This window comes from Diabrotica undecimpunctata, chromosome 5, assembly GCF_040954645.1.
Source record: "Diabrotica undecimpunctata isolate CICGRU chromosome 5, icDiaUnde3, whole genome shotgun sequence".
Classification (NCBI taxonomy): Eukaryota; Metazoa; Arthropoda; class Insecta; order Coleoptera; family Chrysomelidae; genus Diabrotica; species Diabrotica undecimpunctata.
In genome coordinates, this window is record NC_092807.1 from 12,600,765 (window position 1) to 12,620,116 (window position 19,352).

A 19,352-nucleotide genomic window follows, 5' to 3' on the forward strand; every position below is an offset into this window, starting at 1 on the left:
CTGTTTTTGATTTTTATAAAAACAAGTACGAACTGCATTATGCAAACGAGACATAAGACTTTTCATATTGTCGTCATTAAAATTAGAATGCACAAACACATTCAACACTTCTGCAGCTTTGAGAGCTTCATTTACACTCGGAAACGTACAATTTTCTTCCAGGCAGTCATCTGTATTATCGTAGCTATCTTGGCTGTTGACGATAATATTTTGTAGAATATTTTCGTCAGTAGGCTCCTCACACGTTGCGAGATCATCATCAACAGCAGAAAATTGTTCAAGTTCTTCATTTGCTATAGGTAGTCTTTTATTCAGAGCTCTCGCCCAGAGAGACAGCGGAACCTGATCATCATCGTCGTTGTCGGCAGCCACTGGGACACTGGGACTATCTCGAACAAATCCAGCATGTTTATAACAGTTGGAAATCGTCGCTGTCGTAAGCTTGTTCCAGGCATCATAAATCATTAGAATGGCATCCAGTATTGTGATCTTCGGAAACTTGGCACTCGTGTCTTCATTTGCATCAAGACTGACGACAATTTTTAGAACCAGATTTTTACGAAAGTTTGATTTTACTGCTCGAATTATTCCTTGGTCCATAGGTTGCAACACAGATGTTGTGTTAGGAGGCAGGAAAGTAAGAGTTATGCTTTTCAAGTCACTGACTGAGGGATGAGCTGGACAATTGTCAACCAGAAGCAGGATTTTTTTCTTATTTTTAGTCAGTTCACGGTCCCAATCGCGTACCCTTTGATAAATATATCAGATGTCATCCAGCCCTTGCGATTGCTCTCATAATATACCGGCAGAGATAGTACATTTTTAAAACATCTTGGGTTCTTTGATTTGCCGATAATTAACAACTTCTTTTTTATCGTACCACTCATGTTAGCTGCAACCATCACAGTTATTCTGTCTTTCGAAAGTTTTCCTCCCGAGCATTTTTCCCCTCTAAATTTTAATGTTTTATCTGGCGTTAGTTTATAGAATAATCCAGTTTCATCTGCATTAAATATTTCGTCGTCACTAAATTTTTCGCGCAACTTAGGCCAAACTTTGGTTAGCCATTCGTTCACATCGTTCTGCTCAACTGACAAAAACTCTCCAGTAATTTTTCCGCCGACAATATTGTGTCTATTCTTGAAACGGTTAATCCAACTTGCCGAACAATCAAAATTAAAAATGTTTAGCTCTTTAGCAAAAAACTTTGCCTTTTGTTGAAGCATAGGCCCATTTACAGGTATTCCTCGATTACGTTGCAGTTTAAACCATTCTAAAAGTGCACAGTCAACTTGTTTTTGAGACGACACCCTCACACGTTTCGGTTTTAAAACATTCGCATTGAATAAAGATTCTATCTTGTGTTTATTTTTCTTAATTGTCGATACTGTGGAATGATTTACACCGAATTCCTTTGCAATCGTTATATTTGACTCGCCAGCTTCTAAACGTTGTATTATTATACTTTTTTCTTCAATGGAGAAACATTTTCGTTTTCTAGAAGCCATTTTTGTATGCGTAATCACTAATAATCGTCTGCGAATTACTGTCGAATAATAAACAGTCGCATTCCAGTCAGCGACGTTGTGGTAAAGAAGGTGCGCGGGGCAGAGACAGCTTCTTATCTACGATTTTTTTAATGGGTTGTCGTTGTAACCGGACAATATTGTTTAAAATTCCGTCGTTAAAAGCGGTCGGTCGTTATAAGCGGAGTCGTAATAAACGCATGTCTTTTCATGTTGGCTTAGATTAAAACCAAACATTATGCCTTATTTACGTCGCTAAAAGCGGTTAGTTGTTATATGCGAAGTCGTACTAAACGGACTATACTGTATAGTAATTACAAAGGAAGAAATATTGTATGCACTAAAGGACACCAGAAACGGAAAAGGTCCGGGGGCAGATCAACTGCCTATTGATATCCTTAAAATAATAGAAAATGAGCACATGGATGTCTTCTTAAAGCTCTTTAATGAAATTTATCAGTTGGGTGACATACCCAATGAATGGTTGACTTCAACATTTATTTGTCTCCCAAAAAAGAAAAATGCTAGAGAATGCACCGACCACCGCACCATAAGCCTGATGTCTCACACACTTAAAATGTTTTTAAAGATCATCCATAAACGCATTTACCAAATACTTGATATGGATATGGAAGAAACCCAATTTGGATTCCGTAGAGGTGTAGGTACCCGTGAAGCTCTCTTTGCATTCAACGTACTAATCCAGAGATGCTTGGATGTGAACCAAGATATGTACGTCTGTTTCATAGATTACAACAAGGCTTTCGATAAAGTCCGCCACAAAGAGCTAATGGACGTCCTCAAAGCAAAACAATTACAATACAATGACCTTCGAATTATAACAAATCTATATTATAAACAGCTATAATATATATATATATAAATAGAATAAATAATAGAATAAATAGAAAACCTCAACAGAGAGAAAGAATTCAGAACATTCTATAAGAAAGTTAACATCAACAGAAAAGAATTTAAGGCAAACACAAATCAATGTAGAAGTTTAAATGGCGATCTCTTAACAACAAGAACAGACGTACTAAACCGATGGACGGAATATTTTAACCAGATACTTAATATAGAGGAAGAAGAAAACCCGGAAGACGAAAGCTGCGAGGTAAGCGGAGCAGACGAGAGGGAGGAGGATCCACCAACGATCCTGGAAGTTAAAGACGCTGTAAACAAACTAGCCAGAAACAAATCACCCGGAATAGATAATCTCCCAGCGGAATTATATAAAGAAGGTGGCCACGATATCATAATAGCCCTACAGCAGCTTATAAAAGAAATATGGATACAGAAGTCCCTTCCCAATGATTGGAATATTGGAATACTTTGCACCATACACAAAAAGGGTGATATCTTTGAATGCTCTAACTATCGAGGAATTACGCTCCTAAATGCAGCGTATAAAATATTCTCCAATATACTATGCCATCGTATGGCACCATATGCAGAGCGAATAATAGGACAATACCAGGCTGGTTTCAGAGGTGGTAAATCAACAATTCATCAGATTTCAACCCTAAGACAAATTCTAGAGAAAACACTGGAATACGGTGTAGACACGCACCACATATTTATAGACTACAAGGCAGCCTACGACTCTGTAAATAGAAGAGAATTGTTTAGAGCAATGATAGACCTAGGAGTACCAAATCAGTTGGTAAGTTTAACCAAACTAACCCTTGAAAAAGTTGAATGCAAAGTACGAATCCAGGGGGAACTCTCTGAACCTTTTAAAACAAATAACGGGCTACGCCAGGGAGACCCACTCTCCTGTATACTATTCAATCTAGCTTTGGAAAAAGTAATACGTACGTCACAAATCACAACTACCAGTTCAATATATAACAAATCTGTGCAAATCTTAGCATATGCTGATGATATCAATATTGTTGGGAGAACGGAAAACGCAGCACGAGAGGCGTACGTAGCATTAAAGGAAGCGGCTACAAAAATGGGTTTAATAATAAACACCAACAAAACAAAATACATGAAAATAGGTACGCAACCACAAACACTACGGCCACTTGTTATAGAAAATGACGTCATCGAAGCAGTTAACGAATTTGTATACCTGGGAACGCTCGTCAATACTGAAAATGACACTACCGCAGAGATAAACCGCAGAATTTGCACGGCTAATAGATGCTATTTTGGGCTTAATCTCCTTTTTAAATCTACAGTTATATCAAGAAATACAAAAGTAAAACTCTACAAAACAATAATACGCCCAGTCCTAACATATGGTTCAGAAACCTGGACTTTAACAAAAAGTAATGAAAACATGTTAGGATGTTTCGAAAGAAAAATACTAAGGCGCATCTATGGAGCGGTAAATGAAAATGGTGTCTGGAGAAGACGATACAACTTCGAACTCTATAGGATATACCAGGAACCAGATATCGTAAAACACATAAAGATAGGACGTCTAAGGTGGGTAGGCCATGTTATGCGGATGGAGCAAACCGACCCAGCTAGAAAAACGCTCCTTGATAGACCTATTGGTCAAAGAAGAAGAGGAAGACCCAGAACAAGATTCCTAGATAACATCGATGAAGACATGAGAAATATGGAAATACGTGCTTGGCGGAGGAAGGCGATGAATAGGGACGACTGGAGAAAAATTCTTGGGGAGGCTAGGACCCACACAGGGTTGTAAAGCCAAAATGATGATGATGATATATTATAAACAGCAGGCACACATACTCATTAATGAACACACATCAGAAGAGTTCGAAAGTAAAAGAGGAGTGCGACAGGGGTGTGTATTGTCACCACTACTATTCAATGCATACTCTGAAGAAATTATGAAAAGAGCTCTTGAAAAAGAAACAGCAGGAATAAAGGAAAATGTAACACCAATTAACAACATTATATATGCGGACGATATGTCCTCTGACTGACTTACAATAGCATTCAATAAAAGAACTACGCGAACAATGTGACGAAAGTGTTGATCTCGGACATTATCTATCGTCAGAGAAAGATGTAAACTACAAGATTGACAACTTCAAGTTGAATCATACACGCTGACGTTACATTTTCCCTAGAACCCAAATCTTTGCTAAAACATTTGAACAGTTTAAAAGTAGACCAGTCAAATTATTGAAATGTATTTCATATAGAATGAGATCTCTTCTATCTGAACGTAAATTCTTTGAACAGTCAGAAGAAGGTTTTTGTTAATTTTTAAGAGATTAAACAGATTCTGCAATAATTCACTAATTTGTTTATTAAATAATAATTAGATTTTCTCCTTTTGTCGGAACAAAAATGTTTTTTTCTAAAGGGTAAACGTCCAATTTTACTGGCCTTTAAAAAACCATTCAAACATGAGTCACCCGCTACAATTGTGATACTTTACTGTAGAATGTTAATATCAAATAATAGATGTCATTTCACGGCCTACAATAATTAGGACTTAATATTGTTCTGAAGCTATTTTCTTGTGGCATTTTAAATTAATTACTATTTAAATGGGAATAAGCCACAATTAAAGGTTAAAATACGTTTATTGACGTTTCAATTTCCACTTCGGAAATCGTTCTCAAAATACAAACATTAGTAAATTAAACAAATTTTGTTTTTGTTACTTAGTGAAAAATTCTTCTAATAATTTAATTTTATCTGACTCATCTATATTGACAATTCAGACATACATTATACATTTTAAAGTAGACGACTTTAAAATGATATTGCCAATATTGTTGAGTTGCGTTCCTGGGACGACTTTACTTATAAGATAGTTCATTCGATTACATGAAATCAACTTTAACTTGAGAATATCCGTCAGAAAAGATCATAACATGTAATTCGTCTTTAAAAAGACAAATACATGCCATGATGACAGTAAAATTCTCCTGTTAGTGATTCCATAGTAAATTATGAGGGAAAAACCAGGAAAAAAACCTCATAATACTATCCCGACATGGTAAGTATTTGATCTTGCATTTAGTTTACCTTCAATAAATACCAAATTCCGATTTTATATGTTTGTTATTTAAAAAACATAAATGATGTATTCTCTATATGTTACTGACTTACCAATACTGGTATTTTCCTTTTAATAACTTCCTCTTTCAATATGGGTAACCAGATCCTACTACATTCTGCCGAGGAATTCGCGACACAATTGGTCTCATTTAGCATAATTAGAGCCGCTTCTTTGATTTTTCTCTTTTTACCATCCGTTTCTTTTAGGACTATATTTGAATCATTTCATTGAACCCTATGTTCATTATCCCATGCATGTTTACATATTTGAGATCTATCAAATTCTCTATTTTTAATATAGGATTGATGTTCACTTATTCTAACATTTAATGGCCTTGATGTTTCACCTAAATAAAACTGATCGCATTCACAAGGTATTTTATAAATGCAATTCTTTGTCCTTTCTTGTTCATTGTTAGGTTTGGTTTTGGACAAAATAGATCTCAACGTGTTTGTTGTTTTGAATGTTGTTGAAATGTTGAATTTATTTCCTATTCTTTTAAGCTTTTCCGATAATCCTTTTATATATGGTATTGTTATTTTCCTCGTATTATCCCTTGTATATGCTGTAGGATCTCGTTCTAAGTTGTTTTGTTCTATTCGATCGATTGTTGAAAATTCCTTATTTATAAACGATAAAGGATAATCATTTTTTAATAAAACAGATGTTAACAAATGTTTCTCCTCCAAGAACGAATTTTCGTTAGAACAAGTAATTTTGGCTCTATCGTATAAGGATTTAATGATCCCCTTTTTAATATTAATATTGTGATTTGATTTGAAATTTAAATATCTATTGGTGTGTGTTGGTTTTCTATACACCTGAGTTTCGTATCCAGTATCGTTCTTAGAGATTAAAACATCCAGAAAAGGTAATGTGTTATTATATTCCTTTTCCATGGTAAATGTTATTGTCTCTTCTTTATCGTTTATATCATTTAGGAATGTGTCCAACAACTCTGATCCATGAGGCCATATTGAGAATACATCATCTACATATCTCCACCATACTGAGGGTTTTAAATTTTGTTTAGAAATAATATTTGTTTCAAAATCTTCCATAAATATATCGGCTAATAATGGAGATAAACTAGAGCCCATTGCTAGTCCAAAACTTTGTTTATAGAATTCATTATTTAGTTGAAAATATGTATTATCAGTACATACTGTTATTAACTCCATTATAGCTGATATATTTAGTCTTGTTCTAGTTGCCAATGTATCATCACTCTCTAATTTTGTCTTGACTATATTTAAAGTCTTATCTAATGGCACATTCGTAAATAAACTATTTATGTCAAAACTTACTAAAGTATTATTTGAATTAAATTCAATATTTGATAATTTATTTAAAAAATGTTGTGTATTTTTTATAAATGTGTCATTTTTATTTGCAATGGGTTTTAAAATATTTAATATTTTAAATTATTATTTAATTATTATTATAAATATTAATATTTAATATTATTCTCCTTGTAGTGAACTATCAAAATTTTTATTAAATATTTTAAAACCCATTGCAAATAAAAATGACACATTTATAAAAAATACACAATATTTTTTAAATAAATTATCAAATATTGAATTTAATTCAAATAATACTTTAGTAAGTTTTGACATAAATAGTTTATTTACGAATGTGCCATTAGATAAGACTTTAAATATAGTCAAGACAAAATTAGAGAGTGATGATACATTGGCAACTAGAACAAGACTAAATATATCAGCTATAATGGAGTTAATAACAGTATGTACTGATAATACATATTTTCAACTAAATAATGAATTCTATAAACAAAGTTTTGGACTAGCAATGGGCTCTAGTTTATCTCCATTATTAGCCGATATATTTATGGAAGATTTTGAAACAAATATTATTTCTAAACAAAATTTAAAACCCTCAGTATGGTGGAGATATGTAGATGATGTATTCTCAATATGGCCTCATGGATCAGAGTTGTTGGACACATTCCTAAATGATATAAACGATAAAGAAGAGACAATAACATTTACCATGGAAAAGGAATATAATAACACATTACCTTTTCTGGATGTTTTAATCTCTAAGAACGATACTGGATACGAAACTCAGGTGTATAGAAAACCAACACACACCAATAGATATTTAAATTTCAAATCAAATCACAATATTAATATTAAAAAGGGAATCATTAAATCCTTATACGATAGAGCCAAAATTACTTGTTCTAACGAAAATTCGTTCTTGGAGGAGAAACATTTGTTAACATCTGTTTTATTAAAAAATGATTATCCTTTATCGTTTATAAATAAGGAATTTTCAACAATCGATCGAATAGAACAAAACAACTTAGAACGAGATCCTACAGCATATACAAGGGATAATACGAGGAAAATAACAATACCATATATAAAAGGATTATCGGAAAAGCTTAAAAGGATAGGAAATAAATTCAACATTTCAACAACATTCAAAACAACAAACACGTTGAGATCTATTTTGTCCAAAACCAAACCTAACAATGAACAAGAAAGGACAAAGAATTGCATTTATAAAATACCTTGTGAATGCGATCAGTTTTATTTAGGTGAAACATCAAGGCCATTAAATGTTAGAATAAGTGAACATCAATCCTATATTAAAAATAGAGAATTTGATAGATCTCAAATATGTAAACATGCATGGGATAATGAACATAGGGTTCAATGAAATGATTCAAATATAGTCCTAAAAGAAACGGATGGTAAAAAGAGAAAAATCAAAGAAGCGGCTCTAATTATGCTAAATGAGACCAATTGTGTCGCGAATTCCTCGGCAGAATGTAGTAGGATCTGGTTACCCATATTGAAAGAGGAAGTTATTAAAAAGAAAATACCAGTATTGGTAAGTCAGTAACATATAGAGAATACATCATTTATATTTTTTAAATAACAAACATATAAAATCGGAATTTGGTATTTATTGAAGGTAAACTAAATGCAAGATCAAATACTTACCATGTCGGGATAGTATTATGAGGTTTTTTTCCTGGTTTTTCCCTCATAATTTACTATGGAATCACTAACAGGAGAATTTTACTGTCATCATGGCATGTATTTGTCTTTTTAAAGACGAATTACATGTTATGATCTTTTCTGACGGATATTCTCAAGTTAAAGTTGATTTCATGTAATCGAATGAACTATCTTATAAGTAAAGTCGTCCCAGGAACGCAACTCAACAATATTGGCAATATCATTTTAAAGTCGTCTACTTTAAAATGTATAAGGTATGTCTGAATTGTCAATATAGATGAGTCAGATAAAATTAAATTATTAGAAGAATTTTTTCACTAAGTAACAAAAACAAAATTTGTTTAATTTACTAATGTTTGTATTTTGAGAACGATTTCCGAAGTGGAAATTGAAACGTCAATAAACGTATTTTAATCTTTAATTGTGGCTTATTCCCATTTAAATAGTAATTAATTAGGACTTCCCTCGATAACTCATTAGAACTTAATGCTACAAATATAATTACATTATATACAAATAAACATTGTGATTATTTACCTAAGTAAGCAGGTGTACCAACTACAGATCTACGGAACGATTTCTCTCCAATGATCCTAGCGAAACCGAAATCGCACAGTTTCACTTGGGGAAATTCGGCATCGGAACTTAGCAATACGTTTTCGGGTTTTAAATCACAGTGCACAATATTCTTACTATGTAAGTGCTTCAAAGCTATAAGTATCTACAAATCAATATGCAATTAGCGCTATAAACATTTATATTAAAAATATAACACTCCCACCGTACATAAATAAGAGTCAGATTTCGTTTTTTCCTGTCCGGAAAACCCAGCTTTTTAATTTCTATAAAAACTTTTACAAGCGAAAAGTATTTTTAACGTGACAGTTAACTTACTCAAAATTACGGCTATCTTTATTAATTTTGAGCAAGAAAACTCGAAATCTGACACTACTGTCAACTTCAATCGACCACAACTACGTAACATACGTAGCAATAAAAAAGAAAGAAATAAAAATTATTAATAAATTAAACTACAACGACGGTCCGAAAAGTGCTTAGCCTCACCGCGCGATGACGCCACTATCGCAAGAGAAATTAATATCGTCTAGTACGTTCTCGGATTTTCTCGAAATTTCAAGCGAATCGGACACGTAGTTTTGATTTGACAGCGTGTGGAAGCGGGCGTGTCCGCGGATTTGACTCTTCTCCTTCGATAGCGACCGTTAAAAATTGGTTTAATGATTTTCGACGTGGTCGCAAGCCGGTTTTTGATGAGCCCGATCAGGTGCTCCGAAAACGGCTGCTGTGGAGGATAATGTGACAAACATCTACGACCCACGATATTGACAGACCCAGGATTATAGGCGTATGTGAGAGAGGCATGTCAAAAGATCGCGTGGGTCATATATTGCATGAAGTTTTGGGCATGAGAAAACTGCCGGCGTGGCAGGTGCGCAGGCACTATTCCGCACAAGCGCAACCGTGACATCACTTCAGAGCAGTGTTGAACGCTGTTTAAGCGCAATCCGAAGTAGTTTCTGCGTTGTTTCATGTCCCTCGACGAAACTTGGATCCACCGGTACACACCAGAGACCTAGGTAGACTTGAAACAATGGACTTCCCCCCAGCCAACGTGCTCCGACGAAGGCGAAGACTGTCTTATTGGTCGGAAAGGTGATAGCCACCGTTTTCTGGGATTCACAAGGTGTGATCTACATCAACTACCTGGAGAAGGACAAAACTGTCGAAGGGCTCTAGTATGCCGAATTATTACCCACTTAGCGAAAAAACTCCTCTTCCACTATGGCAACGCAACGACCCACACCACCGCCGTCGTCACGGCCAAATTGGGATACGAACTGCTGCTCCATTCAGCGTATACTCCAGATTTGATCCCGTGCGACTTTTTATTTCCAAACTTAAAAAAAAAAACAATCGGTAGTGTACTTTGTACAATTGTTTTTAGGTAAAGAAACTAAAAACAAAAACTAGCATATCTGAGCGTTTTGTTTTTCAAAGAAGCAATACATCACTTACGCGTCTCACTTATATTTCTTTTAAAAAACCTGAAGCCTACTTACTTGTGTTATAATAAATTTAGTGACCCTCTCAGTCAGTCTACCTTTGTCATGGGATAAAATCATCTCTAACATATCACCTTTGAGTTTTTCCATCACCACGAAAATTCTCTCTGGGGTTTCGAACATCCGCTCCAAATTAACAACGCCGGGATGGGACAAATTCTGTAAAATTGCAACTTCGTTTTTTAATTGGGCTTCCTGTTTAGTCGGGAACCTTAATTTATCGATAACCTGTAAGTAAATTATAACAAGTACATGAAAAAATACTAATATACGAGAATACAATATATAGGAATACACATTTGTATTTCCAGAACGATTTTCAAAGTGAAAATAAATGTTTTTTAAACTACATTAAATTATATTTACTTTAATGGCCACTGCTCTAGCTGTTCTTCGATGGGCTCCTCCATAGACGATTCCAAATTGACCCGAACCAAGAACCTCATCTGGATAGATTTGATAAAGCTGACTCATATCAGTGATTTGTTCTTCACTGGCAGTAGACTCTTCGTGTTCTATAAAAGTTTTAAAAAATAAATATTATTATTTTTTGGTTCAGAAACTTTAGCTAATATTTTCCTAATATATATGACAATTGCCCGGTGTATACGAGTAGCATTGTTCGAGAATAGTTGGATGAAACTCATGTTAATGTTCTTCCGTGGCCCTCCCGGGGTCCAAACCGTAACCGCATCGAAAATGTGTGGACAAAGTTGACAAAGAAAATAAATGAAAGAAATCTTAGGCCTTCTTCTTCTTCTTTATGTGCCTTGTCCGTTCCGAACGTTGGCAATCAACATGGCTATTCTGACTTTGTTTACGGCAGATCTGAATAGTTCAGCAGATGACAATCCGAACCATTGCCGCAAGTTTTGGAGCCACGAGTGTCTTCTCCTCCCTGGACCCCTTCTGCTGTCTATTTTCTCTTGAACGATCAGTTGTAGTACTCTATATTTATTATGTCTCATAACGTGACCCAAGTATTCCAACTTTCTTTTCTTTATACTTATTCCTACCTCTCTCTCTTTACCTATCCGGCGTAGTACCTCTTCGTTGGTCACGTGCTCAGTCCAGGATATACGTAATATACGTCGGTAAGCCCACATTTCGAAGGCCTCTACTTTTTTCATCAATGTTGCGGTCATTGTCCACGCCTTCATTCCATATAACAAAACCGGGAATACATAACATTTCAGAAGTCGAATTTTGAGAGGTAGGGTGAGGCTTTTAGAGGTGAAAATTTGCTTCATGCTAGTGAACGATGCTCTTGCCTTTTCTACTCTTATACGTATTTCCTTCGCTTGATCCCAATTTGAGTTAAGTGTTGTTCCCAAGTAGATGTACGAATCCACGTGTTCAATTCTTTCATTGTCTAATATCAGTTGCTGTGGTGGTTGTTGGGTTTTGCTTACTAACATCCATTTGGTTTTTGTGATATTTAGTCTGAGTCCGTATTGTGCACTTGTTTTTTGTATCTTACTCATTAGGCAACTCAGTTCCTCCATGCTACTTGCTAGAATCACAGTGTCATCAGCATACCTTATGTTATTAATTATTTCTCCATTTATCTTTATGCCTTCTGTGCTTTCCTCCAGCGCTGTCTTAAATACTTCTTCTGAGTATATATTAAAGAGAATAGGAGACAAGATACAGCCCTGTCGTACCCCTTTCTTGATCTCAATTTTATTGGTCAATGTAGATCCTACTTTCACTTTAGCTGTTTGACCCCAATAGAGACTCGCTATTGTTCGAATGTCTCTGTAGTCGACTCCAATCTTATGTAGAACTTCAATTATCTTTTCGTGCTTTACGTTATCGAATGCTTTTGCGTAGTCTATAAAGCATATGTACACGTCTTTGTTCATATCTCTGCAGCGCTGGATGAGTACTTGTAGACTAAAAAGTGCTTCTCTTGTCCCAAGATAATCCCGAAACCCAAACTGCGAATCTCCAATGTTATCCTCGCATTTTTTGCTTATTCTGTTGTAAATAACCTTGGTGTATGCCTTCGAAATGTGGTTAATTAGACTTATCATCCGATGTTGATCACAAGACTTTGCTTTTGGTTTTTTCGGTATGGCAACAAAAGTTGACTCTAGCCAGTCTTCAGGAAACTCCCCGCTGTTATAAATATTGTTAAAGAGTCTGACGAGTGAGTCTAGAAATTGACTGTTTGTTTCGCACAGCATTTTCAATACTTCCCCGTATACGTTATCGTTGCCTGGTCTTTTGTTATTTTTAAGACCCTTTATAGCATTCTCCACTTCTGATTTTAGAATAGAAGGGCCAGTATCATCATTGCTCAGTGTATACCCAATCTTAGGCCACGGAATAGAATTGAACTACGGAAAGAAATTGTGCAGGCGTGGGAGGAGCTTGTTGAATATAACATGAGGAGATTGGTGCTACCTATGAACAGAAGATTGCAAAGTTGTGTTGAGGATAACGGGGCTTCCACCAAACAATAATTGTGTTACAGTTACTGCTGTTCATGCATCAACAGAAAATACGGATCAAGATATTAAAGGCAACGGTTATGAACAAAAAAAAATGTTCTACAAATTCCCATCATATGATAAACTATTATTATAGAAGATTTCAACACCTCCTGGCCTCTGGCGTACACAGAAAACCAAATTAGAAGAAGAAGCAAAGTTGTATTCTAAAGTAACATTTTTCTATAATCATAAAATTGTTTTTTACAACCCCAAAACCAAACACTTCAGATTAATCCATACAGGCAATAGAAAGTTTGATATAACTAAATAGATATAAAACTTTAAATATTAGTATTAATTATTTATATCCTTGTCAACTATAGCACTTTCAATATTGTAGATCCATTTACGCCAACCTGTGATACGTTGTCATTTTTACTTTGAGGTTTTAGAATCTGTAAAATAAAGTATACTTACTTTGATTAGCTTGCACAGGCACAATGGCTTGCCGGATCGAACTTTCCCAACTTTTGGCAAGATAAGCACCAACACCACTATCCGGAGGGGGTAAATTGACCAGGTTCCCGTCTTGAAGATTAAACAAGGGGTCTTGTCCGACAAAATAGTCTATATTGGCCGTTCTGATCTCGAAACAATGCATATACTCTACAATAGAAAATTTTTTATAAGTATAACTCTTATAAGTATGGATTTGTGATTGTGTACCTCCTTGTTTGATGCGGGCTGTGTCGATGGTTAAAATTTCTGATAGGGGAATCTCCTTGTAATACTTGGAACTTTGTTCGCTTTGAAAAAGAACTATGGACTTTGTGTCTAGCCTCCAGAAATGACGTCGCACCTAAAATGTATCAAATAATAAAAATAATACTACAACAACCGCATTTCAAAATTGTTGATTTGAAATAGATATTAATATATCTTAAGGGCGGTTTCCACGCTACGATTTATTGTCCGTTTTGTCGGGAACTCAAAACGTACGATAGAATGTACGTTCAGGGTATACACAATACGTTTTTCTCTTCGGCTTTCTACCTCAGTTCCAATCAAGAGTCAGGAGTTGTTTAGTGAATCTTTTTGAGAGACATTTTTTGATTATGGAGGAAACACGGCTGAGGTGAAAAGAAATTAAGAGGGAAAAGAGAAGATGATCAAGAGCGTGGCTTCTGAAAAGAAGCCAGTATTCTCACGTCTCGTTACTGAAACAACTGAGAGGCGAACCTGCTGATTGAAGACACCTGAATGAGAAAAGCCAATACACCCAATGAAAACTCACAGCAACTCTCAGATATCTTCTAAGACTCCTCTTTTTGTTTGTGGTTTCTCGTGGAATCCTTGGTATATCTTGATCATTTAAAAATTCCAATAGATCGAAGATAGGTTGGGGGTACACAAACATAGGTAAGTGTAGATCCCAACATAAGGTTGTGAGACCTGGGTAACAAAAAAAGATGAAGAGCAACTTAAGACATTCGAGAGAAATATACTGGGGCGAGTTTACGGCCCAAAGCAAAAGGAACACTACACATGGAGAACGTCGAGATCAATGAATTGAATGAAGGGCACGATATTGTAAGATTTGTTAAAAGACATAGACTGTCATAGCTGGGACATGTCCACGGACAAGGAGATGCAAAGTCAACAAAAAAAATATACATATAGGAAACCTATAGGAAGACCCAGAACGAGATGGTTGGATGACGTGGAAGAAGGCCTGAAAACTATGAATGTAAGACAATGGAGGAGAAAGGCACAAGAGAGGTCTGAATGGAAGGACATAGCCAGACAGTCAAAGACCCATTCAGGTTATGATGCCAAATGAAGAAGAAGAAGAAGAATACGCCAAAGTATTATAAAGATGGTTTGTATATATCTTCTTCTCCAGTTCAAGAGATAACTCAGGTCCTCACTTTTTTCAATAGTTTTTTATAAACCGATCTCAACAAGTTTTTTTTTTGTAACTATCATTTCGATTCAACAAAACGTACGTTTTTCTGTTTACACGCCACGTTTAATTCGATAGGATTAGGATTAGGAGGATAGGACATAATATACAATCAGGTCAACTCTCAGATAATTTATGAGTACGCGCAGGTGGTTTGCGCAGACTTTTGCCGCAGAGTAAGTCATCGAAAAAATCGTCATTACAGCAAGCCTTGGAATAACTCTTGGTTTTAACATTAACATTCTATGATTGTTATTTTTTAACGATGTTCTCTTTAATTTTGTTTAACACATGTAATTGTGACTGTAATCATAGATACCCAATCATGAAATATTAAATAATCTCACGATTGTAAATATTGTATTTATTAAATATTGTCACAAATCATGGTATTTTACATGGTACTTATTGTGATTAGCCATTAAGTTGTAAATATGACATTTAATATACAGAATTCACAGAAAGCTTTGTACTGGTTCATCATCTCAACAGTTCTTCTCAAATTTATAATTATCGGGTCCATGTTATCAAATATTTGCCACCGATATTGTCAAATATAATTATTTTATTTGATACTTGATAATTTAATACAAATTTTATTCAAACAAAAAATAAGACTACAAAAATTGTTGAAAATTTAAGGTAAATAGATAATGGTAGGTAAATAAATATTTAAATAAACATTCTTACCGTTTTGTCTTTATTCGTAAAGTGCACTAACCATCCCTCTTTGATCACTTTGGAACCTCTTCGTTTTGTGTGTTTTACTGATTGAACTATTCGTTGTAAAGGAATGTTGGCACTTGGAGAAGAAGAAGAACTACAACAAAAATAAATAAAAAATAGTACACAGACTTAACTTTTTTATAAATCATTGTAATTACCAAGACACCAACAGTTGCTTTTTACGTGTAAACTATCCATAAAAAAGTAGAATTCAGTCAGTGAATATTGACTTTTATCTCTATATATTCATGTGGAGTGTATGACATATGAAGAGTATATAAGAGAAAATAATTTTTTAACGGATTGATTACCTACCTGGATGGCGTTAGATCGTTGTCGTCATCATCATGTACCGGTATCACTTCAATATATTTGTTGCTATCATTATCGCTATTCAAAGATACAGAAGACTCTTTTGTAGTCTCCGAATCCTCATCTAAGGCAGAATTAAAGTGACTATCGATACTAGCACAACTACTGGCGTGTTCGAAATTGCCTAAAATACAGTAAGAACAAAATTAGATAAAATATCACCGAAAACACTGATATTACTGACATAAAATTTTCAATCTACAAACATATATGGTTCTTCTCACACGCTTCTTTCTGAAGCTGCCCATTTGTATATGTGTATGTATGTATGTATCTATCGATGTGTGTGTGAGAGAAAGAGAGAGTTTTTTTTTATTTAGCTACTTAACAAATACAAACATAAGGTACATAAATTGCACAAAACTTTGAACTTTGCTCTACATTATATTCATTTAGATTAAGAGAAGAATACATAAGATTTTTTTACATAAATTGCAAAGTATGTGTATGTGTTTTTCGCCATCTTAACTTTATGGGATTATATTTATAGTTTTTAAGGAAACTCTAAAGGCAAGGAAAACGCTAACCTTGGTTACATTTTCTCGTTTGTAGGGTATATAAAATAATAAATAAAAGTGTATATTTCAATAGAACTTTATCAAAGAAATTTGATAATTACAAGTTGAAAGAATTGCACACCTACACAATTTGTACATCTAATCTCATTCATTGTCTTACAACTGTCACCTTCATAAAATAAAATCTCAATAAATAACACACATTTCATAAATATACCTCTAGAATAAATATAAATAACTTTTAAATAACTCAATGGTATGGAACATTACTTTCATCTAACAAACAATCACATTACACCTATCTCTACTTCATTGGATAAAATCTGTCTCCTCAAGAACTTCCCTGTTTACTGTCAAACAATTACAATAGCAGACTTAAGTTCTCCAATCAACAATACAGGATAGTTTGAACCATGTTCTTTCAACCATCAATTAATAGAGTACCGGCATGTAAGTAATGTTTTATTTATTTGTTCATTTATTAATATATTACAATTTAATAGACTATTTTACCAATTTGTGGGTCTTACCTTGTCTGCTTAAACAATTTTATTCATTTTGAAAAACCACAGACATGTAATATTGGCATAATTACTGTAATTTATATCATCTATCTTTGTTTATCTTTATTAGACAACTCCCTAATATGGGTTTATTATTTTCAGCATTTATTTAACTTTGTATCGAGACCTGAAGATGCTTTGCAAAGTTTAGAAAGCGAAACCGGTCGTTTTGGTAGTAAAATTAAATTGATTGTGAGTAAGTCTAATTTATTATTTCTTTTACCTTTTGAAATGGACTCACACAAGTAACACATTCATGATTTTATAAGATTATACTTTTCCATGTTGAATACTTTTCACACTGCTCTCGTTTATATTTGTAGTTAGTAGTAAGAATATGTTTCTTACCTGAAGCATCACGTGGAAGTTCCCCGGTACAATCTTTCGGTACTTTCTGAAGACATTTTTTGTGCGCGTTGTAATTACAATCCTTGCATTGCAAGCCTTGTTTGAACAACCCTTTGAGTAATTTTTTACAATATTGACATACCGTAGGTCTGGTGTAGGAGTGTAGGACGAACGTGTGTGGGATTTTTACCCTCGAAGACATTTCTTTTTCGACCCATACCGGTCGACCTCCCAACGAAGGCGATCGGTTGTTGCTCTGAAACTAAAATGTCGGTAAATAGAAAGTTATTAATAAAACTATGATTGAATGGATATTTATAGAGTGTAACTTTCAATATTTTAGGTATTAGTTTGGAATTATCTCCTTGACGTTTTACCTGCAAGTGCGGTTCAGATTACCAACCAAGTGGCAACGGTATTTCTCGTTTTATCTCGATTCTTATATTTCTGTGTTCTATTTTCTTCAAATAAAATTTAGCGCAGTTGTCTTGTAGGATGAGGACCAAGGTGACAGTTCCTTTTGTATTCCATTAAACGATATATTTACACTACAGTCTGTTGTGTAGTTTGTTGTTCCATTTACTGGAATTAGTGGTTTTCTTGGCTCTTTCGCTTAGAGCTTAAATTTTCTCGTATCTTCTTCGTTGGTTTGAAGATTGGCTGGACGTCATATTTCGTTAAAATTTTGCCAATTCGATCTATCATAAAATGTAATGTATATCCAAAGTCGATTGAAAATTGAAGTTTTAAGAGAAGGTACAAATATATTATTGTAGTGAATCCTCTCACTACAATCATAAATAATTCACTAAAATCTGGTGTATTTCCTGAATGCCTGAAAACTGCCATAGTAACACCTGTTTAAAAAAGGGTGATCCTAAATTAATTAATAACTATAGACCAATTAGCCTTCTATGTTCCTTTTCAAAAATCTTAGAAATGACTATGTATAGGCGGATAACAGAATTTTTAACAAAATGTCATATTATTAGTGCAAATCAGCATGGTTATCAACAGGGAAAATCAACTCAGACTGCGATTTTTCAATTTGTCTGGGATATTTTGAAATGTACTGAGATTGGTCATATGGCTTTGGGTCTCTTTTTGGACCTATCAAAGGCATATGACTGTTTAGTGCATGACCTATTATTTGATAAATTGGAGAAATATGGTATACGTGGGCCAGCATTGAACTGGTTTAAGTCCTACTTGGCAAATAGGAGACATTTAGTAAAAATACATAAAAACACTGAAATAGGCATCTCATCTGAAAGCACTATCAATATTGGAGTACCACAAGGAAGTGTGATTGGTCCTTTACTGTTTGTGTAGACACGTCTTTACTGTAGACATGTCTGTTCTAAGCGTTAATGCTAGTTTAGAGTTCCAGAAAGCTAAAGACTGGTTTTCTATGAATAGGTTGGTTTTAAATCAAAATAAAACAGATCTTCTTTTGTTTAAGTCAAATTATGCACATTCAGATATGCCAAACAGTATTATTGTAACTAATGACACTTTAAATATTAGCAGCAGTACCAAATTTTTAGGATTATATATTGACAGTTTTTTATGTTGGGATAAACATGTTGACCAGTTATGTATGTCTTTGAGTAAAGTGATTTACAGCTTTAGAGTTCTAAAAAATACATGAATAGTAACTCATTAAAAACAGTGTATCATGCTAATTTTGAAGCAAAATTTAGATATGGTCTAATAAATTTTGGCCACAGTAGGGACATAAATAATGTATTTCTGGTTCAGAAAAAAATAATCAGAGTTATGTTTGACTTAAAAAGTAGGGAATCATGTAGAGGGCATTTT

At 34.3% G+C, this 19,352-nt stretch overlaps 1 protein-coding gene across 1 annotated transcript in view; it reads right to left on the reverse strand.

The window, feature by feature from the left end:
* The window catches only part of PKD (serine/threonine-protein kinase D3), a 63,563-nt gene that overhangs the window by 6,856 nt on the left and 37,355 nt on the right, over positions 1–19,352 (reverse strand). Inside the window, exons 5-12 of the mRNA XM_072531492.1 lie at positions 17,532–17,793; positions 16,046–16,226; positions 15,695–15,824; positions 13,768–13,900; positions 13,519–13,707; positions 10,970–11,118; positions 10,601–10,831; positions 9,057–9,240 (exon numbers count right to left, since the gene is read on the reverse strand). Coding sequence (XP_072387593.1) covers positions 9,057–9,240; positions 10,601–10,831; positions 10,970–11,118; positions 13,519–13,707; positions 13,768–13,900; positions 15,695–15,824; positions 16,046–16,226; positions 17,532–17,793 — 1,459 coding nt within the window. The remainder of the gene's footprint in view (positions 1–9,056; positions 9,241–10,600; positions 10,832–10,969; positions 11,119–13,518; positions 13,708–13,767; positions 13,901–15,694; positions 15,825–16,045; positions 16,227–17,531; positions 17,794–19,352) is intronic.